We start from the raw sequence: 14,204 nt of genomic DNA, 5'->3' as shown, positions 1-14,204 counted from the left end.
GCGAGATCTGAATATGGAGCATGGAAAAATTCTGTACTATGCATACTTCCTGAAATCACATAATTCTATCTATATGCTTTTATATTAGGTAGGTGAGGTAAAAAAAAAATAAAAATAAAATAAAATCCTGCCTGGCAGCAGGTCTTGCCTTGAGCATGGGAAAGGTGCTATAAAATAAAATGCATTATTATTATTATTATTACTGTACAACAGAGGCAGGTGTGATTAACAGAAAGCTGTTGTCCCAAAATAACTAGTGAAACATTTAGATGAACAAAGAGAAAGTAAAACGAAAAACATTCTCAAACACTCAATCCATTTAAAGGAAACTGAGGGCTACAGTCTGTCCTAGTACCATTTGGCACATGGCAGGAACCACACCTGGATGAAACACTAGGCCATCAAAGGGCCCTCTTCTGTATAGTAATACATACAATCACATGAGGCCAACTCACAATTACAAAACAACCTTATATATAGTACATGTCATTAGGGATGGGGAAGGAAAACTAGACTACTCATAAGAAAACCTACAAAGACATAGCGAAATAGTCAAATGCCACACAGACAATAACCGGGTGTGGTATTCTACTGTGGGGACTATTCTGCAACCATACATGAAGAAAGGACTACACAGAAAGATGAGCAAATAAGTGGAAAAACCACAATAAAAACATATCACAAAATAGAGAAGTTTACAACACATCCATTTCAAATTACTAAAAGTTCAGTGATTTTTCTTTTTTTTTTTTTTTTTGTTTCTTTTTAATTTGAGTCTTTTTATTCCACAGCTTTCGAGGGCTCTTCTTAAACTCTAGACATATTAACTCTAATTCTTGACTTTTCTTGTATTTAGGAGAATGAAAAAAAAAACATCAATCAATCCTACATAAAGCATCAAGAATGTATACATTAATAAAACTTTAAAAATATAGACTTACATTATAGTAACTTATTATACTGCAAAACAGAAAAAGGCAGAACATTATTACTTTTGTCAATAATTATCATAATTCATCAGTCTGCACAAGACCTGTCAGCTAACTATTATGCTTAGAAGATTTAATGTAATTTAAATTATTGATTCAATCAAATATTTTATTTCAATAGTACACTTCACGTCAAGCACAATCATAAGAAAAATAATACAAATACAATTTAATATATATACGAACATTCATCCATCTTCCAAGCACATGTATTCCAAATAAAGGGTGTGGAAGCTGAAGACTACCCCAGCAGCAACAGGAAGAAGCCAAAATAACCCCGTAGAGAGTGTCAATCCAAACTATGTCTCATTTATACATACAGTATAGAGCTGCTGGATTATTAAACAGGAGGACTATTTAATACAAAATATGAAAGCAGTAACCAAATGATACAAGTGTGATTTTCAGAGGGCAAGGTAGATTAATTTAGTGGCTATAAACATTTATATACTTACACAAAAAAATCTGGAAATGTAAGTTTCCAAATATCCTCTTTGCATTCCCTGTTTCCAGCAGCAGCATTTCCAAGAAACTGCATACCACACCTTAAAGCTGTTGGAAAAATAATAAGAAATGAAAAAATACCTTCCATACTGTAAATTCAAACCAACTGGATTTCACTTCAGATATTGCTATAAGACTTTGATCTGAGGCCTGGGTTACCGAAGAAAGCAGAATATTTACAAGGTAGTAGTCTATTTATATAAAATATTGCTTTGCACAAGTATAGTTATATACTCAGTAAATCATTAGGAAAAATTATTTAAATATTATAATGTACATTTAGGTACAATGTACATTTCCAGTAACAATACTCCAAATGGCATTATTTAATGGATCAGCCCTGGTTTGAGTAACGTAAAGTTCATTAAATAAATCTAAAACTATTTTACTCTGAATGTGAAAGAGCTATGCTTGCTTTCTCTCAAGAAATGTTATAGGACCCATAGCCATGATATTATTATAAATAATAATCTCATCATAAATTTCAAAATAAAGGACTCAATCTTTGAACTTGTGGCTGAAGCCAGAAAGGTATCAGCATAATCAACACATTTAACTGATTATGTTACAATGAACTTGTCACTGAATCTGAATGTACTTCAAATATAAATCAAATTATACCGTACTGTAACAAATTCTTTTCTAGCAAGTCACATTGGAATTTTGCCAAAAAAATTATTGAAATTCAATATAACTAACATAACTTTCAGATTCCTGAAGAAAGACACAGAGCAGGCTAATTTTCCTAGATTAAGATGTGACGTAATATAGTTCCCAATGATAATAATTTAAATTATAGATGAAAGGCTGACAGTTTTGCTGGGTGATATACTGATTTTACAATTGTGCTATTGTATGTACATAAGACTGATGTCTGTTAATATAATAATAATTTATAATTATTATTTGATCTTCTCATGTTGTCAGTAAAATACTGCAGAGTCATCTAAGTATGTGTTTAATGCCAGTTCAGAACCATTGTGAACTGTCCAGTTATCTGATAAAATAGGAATAGTGGTTAGAATGAGAAGTTAAACCCAGTACTAATGGTAGGATTTCTCTCAAATCCAAAGTAGTAGAGTAAAAGTGTTAAGACCAGGCATGATATACAAATACACACAGATTCAGAATGAACAGGTTATTAAATTAAACATGACTTTTAGGAATTTAGGAAAAAGTTCTCTTTTAACATAATAATTCAGTGTTATGTAAGGAAAGTGGCACTTTTGGCTAATAAAGCTCCAAGCAAGAAATCTGTATGTTTATATTTATCCACACTATATAAATGTTAATGTTAGAAATGCTGTTCTTCTGGCAATATTTATTCATATGAACAATGTGTGTTTAAACTACAAACACCCAAAAAAGGATATAATGAAAATTCAATCCATATGGTTTAGTTTTTTAAGGTATGAAATTTAGCCACAATTTAGAATGTTTGTGCTTACAGAGAATTTAATGCACTGTATGCTATATTAACTACAGTGTTTCTGGTTTCTTTTACAAGCTCTGTAAAATATTGATGTCGCGTCATGAGACCATACACTGTGAAGGATGATTTTGATTAAATTGCTGCCTCCCCAGCAAAACAAATCTTTTAATTCATATGAAAAACTGTAATGTATTACACTTAGTTACTTGCTGGTGCAATAATAGTTCCTTTACAAATAATAATAGAAATCTGAGTCATAACTGAATAAAAAACTAATAATAATTGTATCTTTACTTCTGTTTAGCTAAAGATGACACAAATGATGTCATGATTTAAATTATTTTTTTTAACTTTTACTTAAGGTGATTGAACATACTGTTTGCAACTCATTACCAGCTCAGAACTAAGTACAAGTACAATGTTTTAAAAATAGGCTTTTCTATTTCCAATCTGCAATCAATTCGATATGATACTATAAGAATCATGACTAGAATTAGGAAATTATGGCCATGTTTATTTCTGATTAAATTTAAGACCAACATCACACTCCTCCATCTGACATATTAAGCTGCAAATGGCAATTAATATTTTTTAAATAGATAAATGCTGCATGTTATAAATACAAGACTAAAGCCAGTAGTCATCAAAATGTATGGTACTAGGATAATTTCAATTTGAAAACTGAAACATTCTAAATCTACACGTACATTTATATTCAGACGTCTCAAAGACATTTATGTCGATTGGCAGAAGGTACTGTAGATGCTTGGCTGTTAAGCACATAGAACAATTCCTGGTATTCCCAGCATTTTTATAGTGTCAAAAAACCCTTATTATATATATATATATATATATATATATATATATATATATATATATATATATATATATATATATATATATATATATATATATATATATAGTGGATTATAAATTTACAGTGTTAATTTAACACCGACAGGTTTGCTGTGTGGGAATCCAAATTTGAGTGATTTTTACAGAATTTAAAAACAAGATTCAAAATGGGTTATATCAAACCCTCGTAAACTAAACTAACTAAAACTAACAAAAAGTTACAACCTTTACTTTGAACAAGCCTATTATTAAAATTGTGAGAAATGCTGTCAAAATCTGATTGAGTCAATATATACAGCTCACAGGAATATTACACAAATTTTTTATTGATTTGCCACAACACAAACATTTCACATCTAAGGAAGCCATAAAGTAAAAAAATGGTACATTTATTTAAAAATAAAACTGCCAAGAAGGAATAAACATAGTAAATAGAAAATAGTAACCCTGCTGACTCTATAAACATTTATATACAGGTTTTAACACCTGTTTACCAGGTTGGGTGGATTACCCATCTGCCTACCTCTCCAGAACAGTAATAATCACATAATCCTTCAACCTAAGACTCATTCTCCTTTTTACAAACTCTCTTTTCTGGATTCAATTCCACTCACCATTAAGCCCTTGCTCCAATTCATTTCTATAATCAAGAATCACAAGCTCAACAGCCTGTGTTGACATTACATTGATTTGGAAGTTCACATCCAGTTATACATTAACTTACTTCTGTGACTGGGACTGGGGTAAAGTCTCTGGATCATCACTCAATATAGCCTTATGGCAGAGTTCTCCAACTTTTTTTCCGCTGAGGGCTACTTTTACAAAATGAAAATGGCCGAGAGCTACTCAAGTTTTCTAACGTTTATTCTCATAGCTTATTTAAACCGAAACAAACTGAATAAGCACCGTTCTGCCTGAACATTTACAAAATGTTGCTGTCCACAACTCACATTTTGCATTAAAACATCACAAAAAAATATTTAGTTCAGCTGGAAGTGCATTTTGTACAGTATGTCTGTATGCATTTTCTAGTGTATCTCACACTATTGAGTAAAAATATGAATGCTGTCAAAACAAAACAATGCAGTTACAAATACACATATCACTTACTCATTTGTCATTTTGTTACATGTCACTGTTTCACTTCACAAGCATATTCACATGTCCAGTTGCATGTGTGATGTGTTTTTTAGTTAGTCAGATGACTGGCACTACATGGAGTCAACAAGAGGGGTGTATGGTGGAGGTTCACTCTTATGGAGTTATTTAAATGTTCATCTGTTAGTCTTGTTCTGAGCTTTGATTTCATGACATTAATATCAGAAAAGGCAGACTCACAGAGGTGTGTAGACCCAAACAAAGCAGACATTTTCAGAGCTGCTTGGTGAAGATTCTGGCTCTACTAAGCTCTAGAAATGCTGAGAATGGTGTTGAGACTTTAACTGCACATTATTTTGAAGGTTTACTAATATATAATATATAAAATCCAGTGTCTGTCTGTCTGTCCACTTTCCACGAAAGAACAATTTAAATTACTTTTTTTTCTATAATTTGCTTGAACATTTCCGGTTGATTTTGCAACTTCTCTCATTTCACTATGTATCATATTTTACTTGCGGTACTGATTTATTTGCGCGAATCCTAGAAAAAGGCAGCAGGCTGCGGGGAGGGGCCTTCCTCACTCACTCGCCAGCTTCGGGGCGTGTCCCTTAACTCCACTTAGCTAGCGAATGAGAGAACAATTGAATTCAACTTTGTTTGATATTTAAAATAAAGTGTTACTTAGGTCTTGATGAGTTTGAGTCTGGATATTCTCTTAAGTGTATACCACATTGAAAAGATAGATTGCAATGTAGATTGTGGATCGTGATATAATTTTATGGAAAGATCGCCCACCCCTAATTTGACTAATCAAGTTTTCTAGTTTATGTAGGATTCATTAACCCTTTGGCGAGCTACTTGGAAAGGAGTTGAGAGCTACTGGTAGCTCGCAAGTGACGTGTTGGAGACCCCTGCCCTAGGGTGTAGCTGACCCTTGATCCACAGCAACGCTGAACCTGGAACAGCCCTTAAAAAGGCAGGCCTATTACACACCTCCTGCACTTCTACAGTCTTTTTACTTGAAAACTGTGTGTTGTCACTCACTCTTTATACTTGACCAGTCAAAGTTCTAACAAAGGTAACTGGAAAAATACAATGTGTTAAAAAATTGCCGCAAAATGTAATTTTTACAAAATCATCTCAGTGTTGTGGCAAATAGGAGTGAAGTACATGTTGTCAGGCTAGATAAACACTCATTATAATATCATCAAGAGGGAGAAGAAAATTATAAAATATTATTATGTTTGAAATGTGGTATTATCTTTTCATGACTTTAGACATTCTTCAAGTGGCAGCTAGAAACAAGGCACTTCCAGGATAAAAGTGGACATATGCCGGCACTTTAAAGAAGTAGGCACTTTTTCTGTTTAATGAATGAGCGAGTTTGGTGTGGAGGAACTTGACTGGCCTGCACAGATACATGACCTCAACCCAATAAAACACCTTTAGGATGAATCAGTGCGGAGACTGCGAGGCGGGTCTTCTCATCCAACATCAGTGCCTGACCTCACAAATGCTCTCCTGGAAGAATGCTCAAAAATTCCCATAAACACACTCCTAAACCTTGTGGAAAGCCTTCCCAGAAGAGTTAAAGTTGTTATAGCTGCAAAGGGTGGGCCAACTCCATATTAAAGCCTATATATTAAGAATTGGATGTCATTAAAGTTCATGCGTGTATAAAGGCAGGCGTCCCAATATGTTTGGCAATATAGTATAGCAGGTGTTCTCTACTACTATTACGTGACTCACACCAAAGAGCACCCCTGCTCATGGTTTATACTCCATGCAGTCATATTTATAACTCAGTAAATTATTTACATTTTAATTTCTTAATAACATTATTATTTTCTTACAGTATACTGTACTTTAGGAATGAACTGTATATTGTTAAAGTGCATCTATTACTGTATTTTCTTTTTTTAAAATATAGCACACAATCTGCATATAATAACATTTAGATTTTTGAGACCTTGGCACCCCCCTAACTGCACTGTGCCCTGCAACTGACAGGAATTGGTTGTCAGCTGCTGGTTCAACTGCAAGTTTGCAGTCTCACCGCATAATGTATCTGTTGCCTGAAGGTTGATGCAGAGAACAATTAAAACTGGCCACTGACCTGGCCATGTGTTCACTTTCTGTAGCATCTCCTCCTGCTTGAAACTGCTTGATGTATGACTCTATCCTTTCTTTAATATGACGAAGAGAGCAAATGCAGGACGCCTAACAATATCTCTGCTTGCTTGCTGTGTTTGTGTGTGCTGATGATACAGGTCTCCTTTGAAAAAAAATGTATGAGACTGTTCTTGTCTTCATATGAATAAAGCCGATTTTCTCAGAAACCTGGACTCACCACCTTCTCCCTTGTGCAAGTCTAAGACTGCAACCCAAGAAATAAACAAAACATTGATAATAGTACTACACCAAAGAGAAACACATTATTCACTATACAGTATGTTGTTTAAGATACCATTTTTATTTTTTACTGAAGCAAAGTTTATTACATGAAAGCACTGAATTTTTGTAATATGCCAATACTTCATTGCCACATTTATCCTCCCGTAGCACTGGGTGAAGAAGCTACAATGATTTGTGGAGATATAAATGTTAACTTATTTTAATAAAAAAGCCTCAATAGATTAATGTGCTTAAACAATTTCTCTATGTAGTGTTGTTCTTCATATTTATTTCTCTGATATACTCCAAAAACAAGGTGAAGATTTTTGACAAACTGTAAACATCAAAGAAACAAAATACAGTAAAATACATCATACCTTCCAATTTGTGGGAGAGGACAGTGGGCAACTTTTGAAGTTTATCAAGAATTCTGATGGTGACTTCAATGAAACCTAAATCCCTGTTTGACAAACAAAAATAATTTTCATTATAATCGAAGAAAATATAATGTAATAGTGTTGGCACTAAAGCCTGTAGTAGTTTTTGAGTTATTAACTAAAATAAACTTAAACGCCCCTTAAAAAAGGTACATAATGTTTAATTACCAAAAAATAGCCAATTAATATTTACCATAAAAAAGTACTTACATGAGAGTTAAGTGCTATTGTAATTCTTGTTTTAGAATTGTTTTTTAGAATATTTGGGAGCTAGAATCACCTTTTCTCTTTAATGACTTTTACCATTTTATCTGCCTCATTGTAGTGCAAGTTTGTACTCAGTTCTTCTCACATATATCATCATTTACATGTTTTGGCTTGTTACCAGTAAGGTAATTAAGGACTAATGCTAAAGAGGTTTGTGGGTCTGATATATAAAATACCATATCATCTGCATATAGTTATATTTTCTGTTTGAAAATTTCTCTGATAATCCCCTTTATCTCTGATGTGTTTTTAAAATGTATAGTCAATGATTCAATGTCTATTGCAAAAAGCAAGGGTGATAGAGGGCACCCATGTCAAGTTAAAAAAAAAAATCAAGAGTTTGTGCAGTTAATACAAACTGATATTTCTGAACTGGTATAACATATTTCTATCCATGTGGATATATTTAGGCCAAACCCAAATTTGTGCAATGTGGTGAATAGATAGTTCCATTGGCCTCCATCAATGGCTTTTTCTGCATCCAAATATAATATGATTAATTGGAAAGGACATAATACACATAGCCATTCAATAAATTTAAATTTAAAGTTAAGATAGTTAAAAAAAGTGAGAAACGGCCAATATAATATACTGTGCTCTTATATATATGAATGTTTTAGTTATACTTTTAGTTTCTATGTTCATAAATAAGTTAATTTTAGAAAGGCACAGAATAGGCAAAACCCACACAACTGATGTGTCACTATCTCTGGACAGTACAGGCAACATAACACTTCAAAATTACTGTTAACTAAAATATTGTTAATTTTAATGCATACAATAAATATCTAGCATATAAATATAACTGGTCTAAGTAAATAAGTAAAAAAAAAATTGACATCTTACAACACCAGCAAAAGCTATGGCTGACCAAGGCTTCACTTGCGTGAAGTTTGTGACATTAGTTGTGACATTTGATGAAGACTCAAAACATACAACTAGGCACCGTTCAGTTCTGCACTCTGAGCTTGACAGAAAAAATGATGAATTTATCAAAAACAATATGAGAAGTGCGTTTTTATCCTGTTTAACAGACACATTTGACTAAAAAAAGAAAACACATTGTTGTTTCAACTATGCTCATAAGAAGTACTGATAAAAGCAATCACTGTTAAGTCTCTTCCCATAAAATAAATACAGGGAAATACTAGACATCCACAGGTCTTTAATGCCAAATGGGATCCATGTACAATGACAATTCCAAAATATTGCTTACAGTAGAATGGAAAAGTCTTACAAAATCACAGATTTGTGTAATAAAAAAATGAAACCAAGATAAATCCTGTCAGAACTTTTTCCCCCTTTTATTGCAAAATTGTAATCTATACAATGAAGATGAAAACCAATCAGAAAGTGTTTAGTAAAAAAAAGGGAAAAGATCCTACAAAAACCTGGTTGTATTAGTGGGCACATCCTTTAATAATAAAGGATGTGGCTGTGTTCAAAATCAACCAATAACAATAATTCTCATATCAAATAGTAGTTAGCATACACCGGACAACAATTAAAATGGATCAGATTGAGCTCAGATAAAATTTGGCTGTTCCTGTAGGATTATTCTGATATCCTCTTACTTGTAACATACTCCAAAAGACAAGGTTCGCAAAGAGCTTTTAAATCATGAACAGGATCTCATTACTGAAAGTTATCAATCAGGACAGTGGTAAAAAAAGTTTTTAGAGCATTAAACATGCCATGGAGCATAGTGAAGACAGTCATCAGTGACTCTACCAAGATCATGACATCCTAGATTTATGAGAAGACAAGGAGGAAACTGGTCAGGGAGGCCACTAAGAGGCCTACAGCTATAGTAAATGACCTGCATGATTTCCTGGTAAGTACTGGTTGTTCCCTACATGTGACAACAATCAGTCAATTTCTTCATATGTCGGGGTTGTGGGGTACATTAGCAAGATGAAAGCCTTTCTAACAAAGAAAAACATCCAAGTCTTACTAAACTTTGCAAAAAGGTATACCCCGTCTCCCACAACCAAGTGGAAAAATGTATTGTGGTCTGATGAGACCAAGGTTGAACAATTCGTCCATAATTCGAAAAGGTATGTTTGGCACAAAAATACCACAGCACATCATCAAAAGAATACCATACACAAAGTGAAGCATGGTGGAGGCAGCATCATTATGGCAGTCCTGGTGCAATGCTAGAGAAAAGCTGCAAAGGTAAAAATTACACTCTATTTTTTTCAGCTAATGTATCTGTAAGAAGATCAAATTCATCATCAAGAAGATCAAATTAATGTAATATCACATAACTGCTAAATAAGTTATCTTTGAGTGGCACTAAAACCAAAATAAGTGTCTAATACCTCTGTATTTAATTTGCCAGTCTGCCAGGTAGCTTAGAATGCTGACTGGTGGCAAATGACAAAAAAAGTGACAATGGCAAAATTCCACGAAACAGAAGTGTAACGGTTATCCCTACCCATTATTCCAGTGTGCACCATATTAGCTAATTTACACAAATAACACAACATAATGCATGGTGTTAGTTTTTAAGCAAGATAGAGCTACAGAGATCTTTTTAGCATGCTAGGAACAAAGGTGTAGGTAGAGCAGGGTTTTCCAACATTTTTTCTGTGGTCACACACTTTTTGTAACCCAAAAAATCCCAAGGCACAACACGATTCTACCAACCACAAAAGCAGTAAATCTATACATGTGCTACACTGTCCGAAGGGGAAGGACACGGGGTGGCAAAAAAAGCAGTTAGGAGTTTGCCGTTCATGGACACAGCACTTAGTGATCACTTTGGACGCATTACCCAGCTGCTTTGTCTCTTTGCCCACTTATACAGGTGGTTCTCTCTCCGCCTCACTTCACTGACCCCGGGTCAGAGGCAAACTGCATGCTCACTGACCCTGGGCTCCGCAAGAGTCACTGGTGAACACACTCCCAGGCAGATGGACCCCTGACATGTTTCCTGGTTGCTAAAGTGCTTTCTAAGTGCTGTGTCCGTGAAAAGGTGATCATTAAGCTGCTTTTATGTCGGCTTCTCCAGGTACACCCGACCTCCTCAGACAGGTCTCAACCACCAAGGAAGCATGTCTCTCTCAAATCTGGACCCGGGCACTACACTGTTATTTCCATAGCATACCAATGGAAAAACACATGTGTAGTAGTTGTCGATGGTGATGAACAATCAAGTATAGTATTTGCAGAGTTTTAACACAAGTTTTAATGTATGCCCATTCAAGACATGCAAATTCTTTCAATTAAATCAGTCTTCAGCAGTGCATTCAAAGTCAACAGTCATTTCAATCATTTTTTACTTTGACATGTGTATCTCACATACTATGCCAATTTGACAATTAATACATTGGCCTTGTTTTTTATTGCCTTCTTTTAAACTTTCCTTTTAGGAAGGCATTCAAATTCAGGTTATACTTTCCCAAGCACTATTCTGTTAAAAGTTTAAAGTCATTGTTTAAGTTTAAACTATGCATTCATATTTCTTTAATTCCTTTGTGTTGATTCTACATTAATGTTGTGACTCAGTGTTTACTTACTTCATGATTTATATATTACTAATTAATAGTTATGTTTTAATGTTAGATGTGATTAATCACAATTAGTTACAAACATTTATGCAATTATTTTTTTTAATTGATTCCCAGCCCAAGTTATAATGATTAATCACAGTTAATCTTTTCATCATTGATTTAAAATTACTACAAATAATGACACTGTATTGGCATCAAAGCCAAAAATTTTACTTGCCCCCTCATATAAAATAGATTTGAATGAATGTCTAAAAAGTCAAAAATGTAAAGTTTTGTCCTGATCAAAAATGTACTGTCATCAGTTCATTTCAGTGCTATTATCACATTTAGACAATGCACACTTGACCAATTAGGAATAGTTTTTAACCAACTTTTAACCAACTTATCACTGGTTATGCATAGTATGACATCACAAATAGCTATAGTAGTCAGAGAAAAAGCAAGAGTTTCCTTTCACATACAGTTATGCAAAATATGTGATTTCACAACACAAAACTAATTAAAAAAAGAGTGTTTTGGATATTTAAAAGATTACTGCTGATTGAATGAAAAGAACATTACTCTTTAAGTGAATGGCAACAATGTACTCCCTTTTTGGACCAATATTTTTCTCAGAAAATGGTCTAGATGAAAATAAAAGGGGAAAACCTGAATGCAAAAATCACTGTTGAATTAAACAATTTCCATGACAGTTCTCATTAAATATAAGTCAGCCATTTTTTAAAGGACATAAGGATAAGTACTGGACCAAAAAATGGGCCTTAAGCCTGTAACAAGACAAACACAATACAACTTGTTTCAAAAACATACACTAAATAAATTTTTCTGAACATTACGTACATAGGTCTCAGCATCCATCCATCCATTTTCTAACCCGCTGAATCCGAATACAGGGTCACAGGGGTCTGCTGGAGCCAATCCCAGCCAACACAGGGCACAAGGCAGGAACCAATCCTGGGCAGGGTGCCAACCCACCACAGGACACACACAAACACACCCACACACCAAGCGCACACTAGGGCCAATTTAGAATCGCCAATCCACCTAACCTGCATGTCTTTGGATTGTGGGAGCATTCAGGGTGGATATCTTGGAAAAGACTTGTTCAGAATGTTTGCATTTTTGCTAGGATATAGTCATCCAGGAACATTACATAATACAAAAATAATTAATTTTCCAATGAAAGCCAATTTTAAGACTTGAAAATCAATCTTGATTTTCCACAGTCATACACACACACACGCACACATGTAGACCTCATGCTAAAGTTATCTTTTCTCAACGTTTTTTGCATCATATAATCAGAATCTGATTGTAACTAGATAGGAATTTTTTGACCCTATGGAAGTAAAAAAAAGATGCAAAATGTCTTAAGAGAATTTTTTTAAATTAAGCTGCTTTAAAACTACATTATAATAGGAACAAAAAAGGATAGGTGTGTTTCTTTGTGCACTTTCCTTATAACATTTTTTGTTGCTTGCACATGAGAAATAAAATGTCAGTGCCTGATCTGCACACTCAACCTCTTGGGTCATTGTAGTCTACCACAGCTCAAGGCTTAGTGACTTCCACAATTGCCCACAGACGAACGTTGGCAGTTGCTGTATTTTGAACAGTGCTTAGGCGGCTAACAACTTTCTTATCCTTCCACTTGATTGCAATAATTTTGCCGTTTTGACACAAAGCCACTTGCACCATTGTAAACCACCAGGCATATCATAGTGGCTCAGCCATACAATGCCATATGCATCAATTTCACCAACCATGTCCAAGCCTGATGACCAATTCACATTGCCTATAATCAAAATAAATTTACCTGACTAAAATTCATCAATACTGTAATTGTATTTAAACAGAATTCCAAGCCCAAGAACCACTCAGGGTTAACTCCAATGAAGTTAAAAGAACAGGTTAATGTACAAACAAAAGGGAAATCTTTACTAGTTGTAATATTTGCACTAATTAATGACAGAATCCACAAGTGAATCACAAAGATTTGTCAGAGTAATTCAGCTAGGTTACTTGTCATGCTATGTGGAATGCAAGTTGAAGTCATTGTGGTGATGGTTATGCTTCACAACACAAAGCTATATATTGTGCATTTATAAATATACTAGCAAAATACCCGCGCTTCGCAGCGGAGAAGTATTGTGTTAAAGAAGTTATGAAAAAGAAAAGGAAACATTTTAAAAATAACATAACATGATTGTCAATGTAATTGTTTTGTGACTGTTATGAGTGTGGCTGTCATCAAGGATTTCATTATCATTATTTCTTTCAATCAGGTTCCTATTTGGAGGATGTGTTGTGTTCAAGTTACATTCCGTGTTTGTCTAGTCTATCCCTGACCATCTCATCTTGTTGTCAACCGTTGTAAAGATAACAGGTTTCATTCATCAAAGTGATCACTACCCAAATCGGTACTCGTGAATCTAAGATGTTTAACAGGCATTCCCGATATTAAGTTGTGGATTTGTCTGCGAATATTTAGCGGCAGCATGTCTATGAACGTAATTTAAACTTAAGCTTTACACCTTGCTTTTCTATTGATATTGTCTACAAAGGCTTGTTCAGCGTTAGAGGGTTGTTCCTTTCCCACTGCATCAATAAGCAACTCGTCTTCCTCTTTATCTGAGGCATCACAATCTGCATGCACAGGTTTACCTTTCCCAGGCCTGCAAAGTCAGTTCACGTGAGCCACTCGGAG

The 14,204-nt window shown here is 34.3% G+C and overlaps 1 protein-coding gene across 4 annotated transcripts in view; it reads right to left on the bottom strand.

Annotated features, from left to right (window-relative positions):
* The window catches only part of atxn10 (ataxin 10), a 192,551-nt gene that overhangs the window by 122,156 nt on the left and 56,191 nt on the right, over positions 1-14,204 (bottom strand). For all 4 annotated transcript variants that reach the window (XM_039769392.1, XM_039769393.1, XM_039769391.1 and 1 more), the window contains exons 3-4: positions 7,653-7,735; positions 1,445-1,541 (exon numbers count right to left, since the gene is read on the bottom strand). In XM_039769392.1, coding sequence (XP_039625326.1) covers positions 1,445-1,541; positions 7,653-7,735 — 180 coding nt within the window. The remainder of the gene's footprint in view (positions 1-1,444; positions 1,542-7,652; positions 7,736-14,204) is intronic.

Source organism: Polypterus senegalus, chromosome 11 (genome assembly GCF_016835505.1).
Source record: "Polypterus senegalus isolate Bchr_013 chromosome 11, ASM1683550v1, whole genome shotgun sequence".
In the NCBI taxonomy this organism is placed as follows: domain Eukaryota; kingdom Metazoa; phylum Chordata; class Cladistia; order Polypteriformes; family Polypteridae; genus Polypterus; species Polypterus senegalus.
The sequence above is the reverse complement of the archived record's forward strand: the minus strand, read 5'-3'. Positions and strand labels throughout refer to the sequence as shown.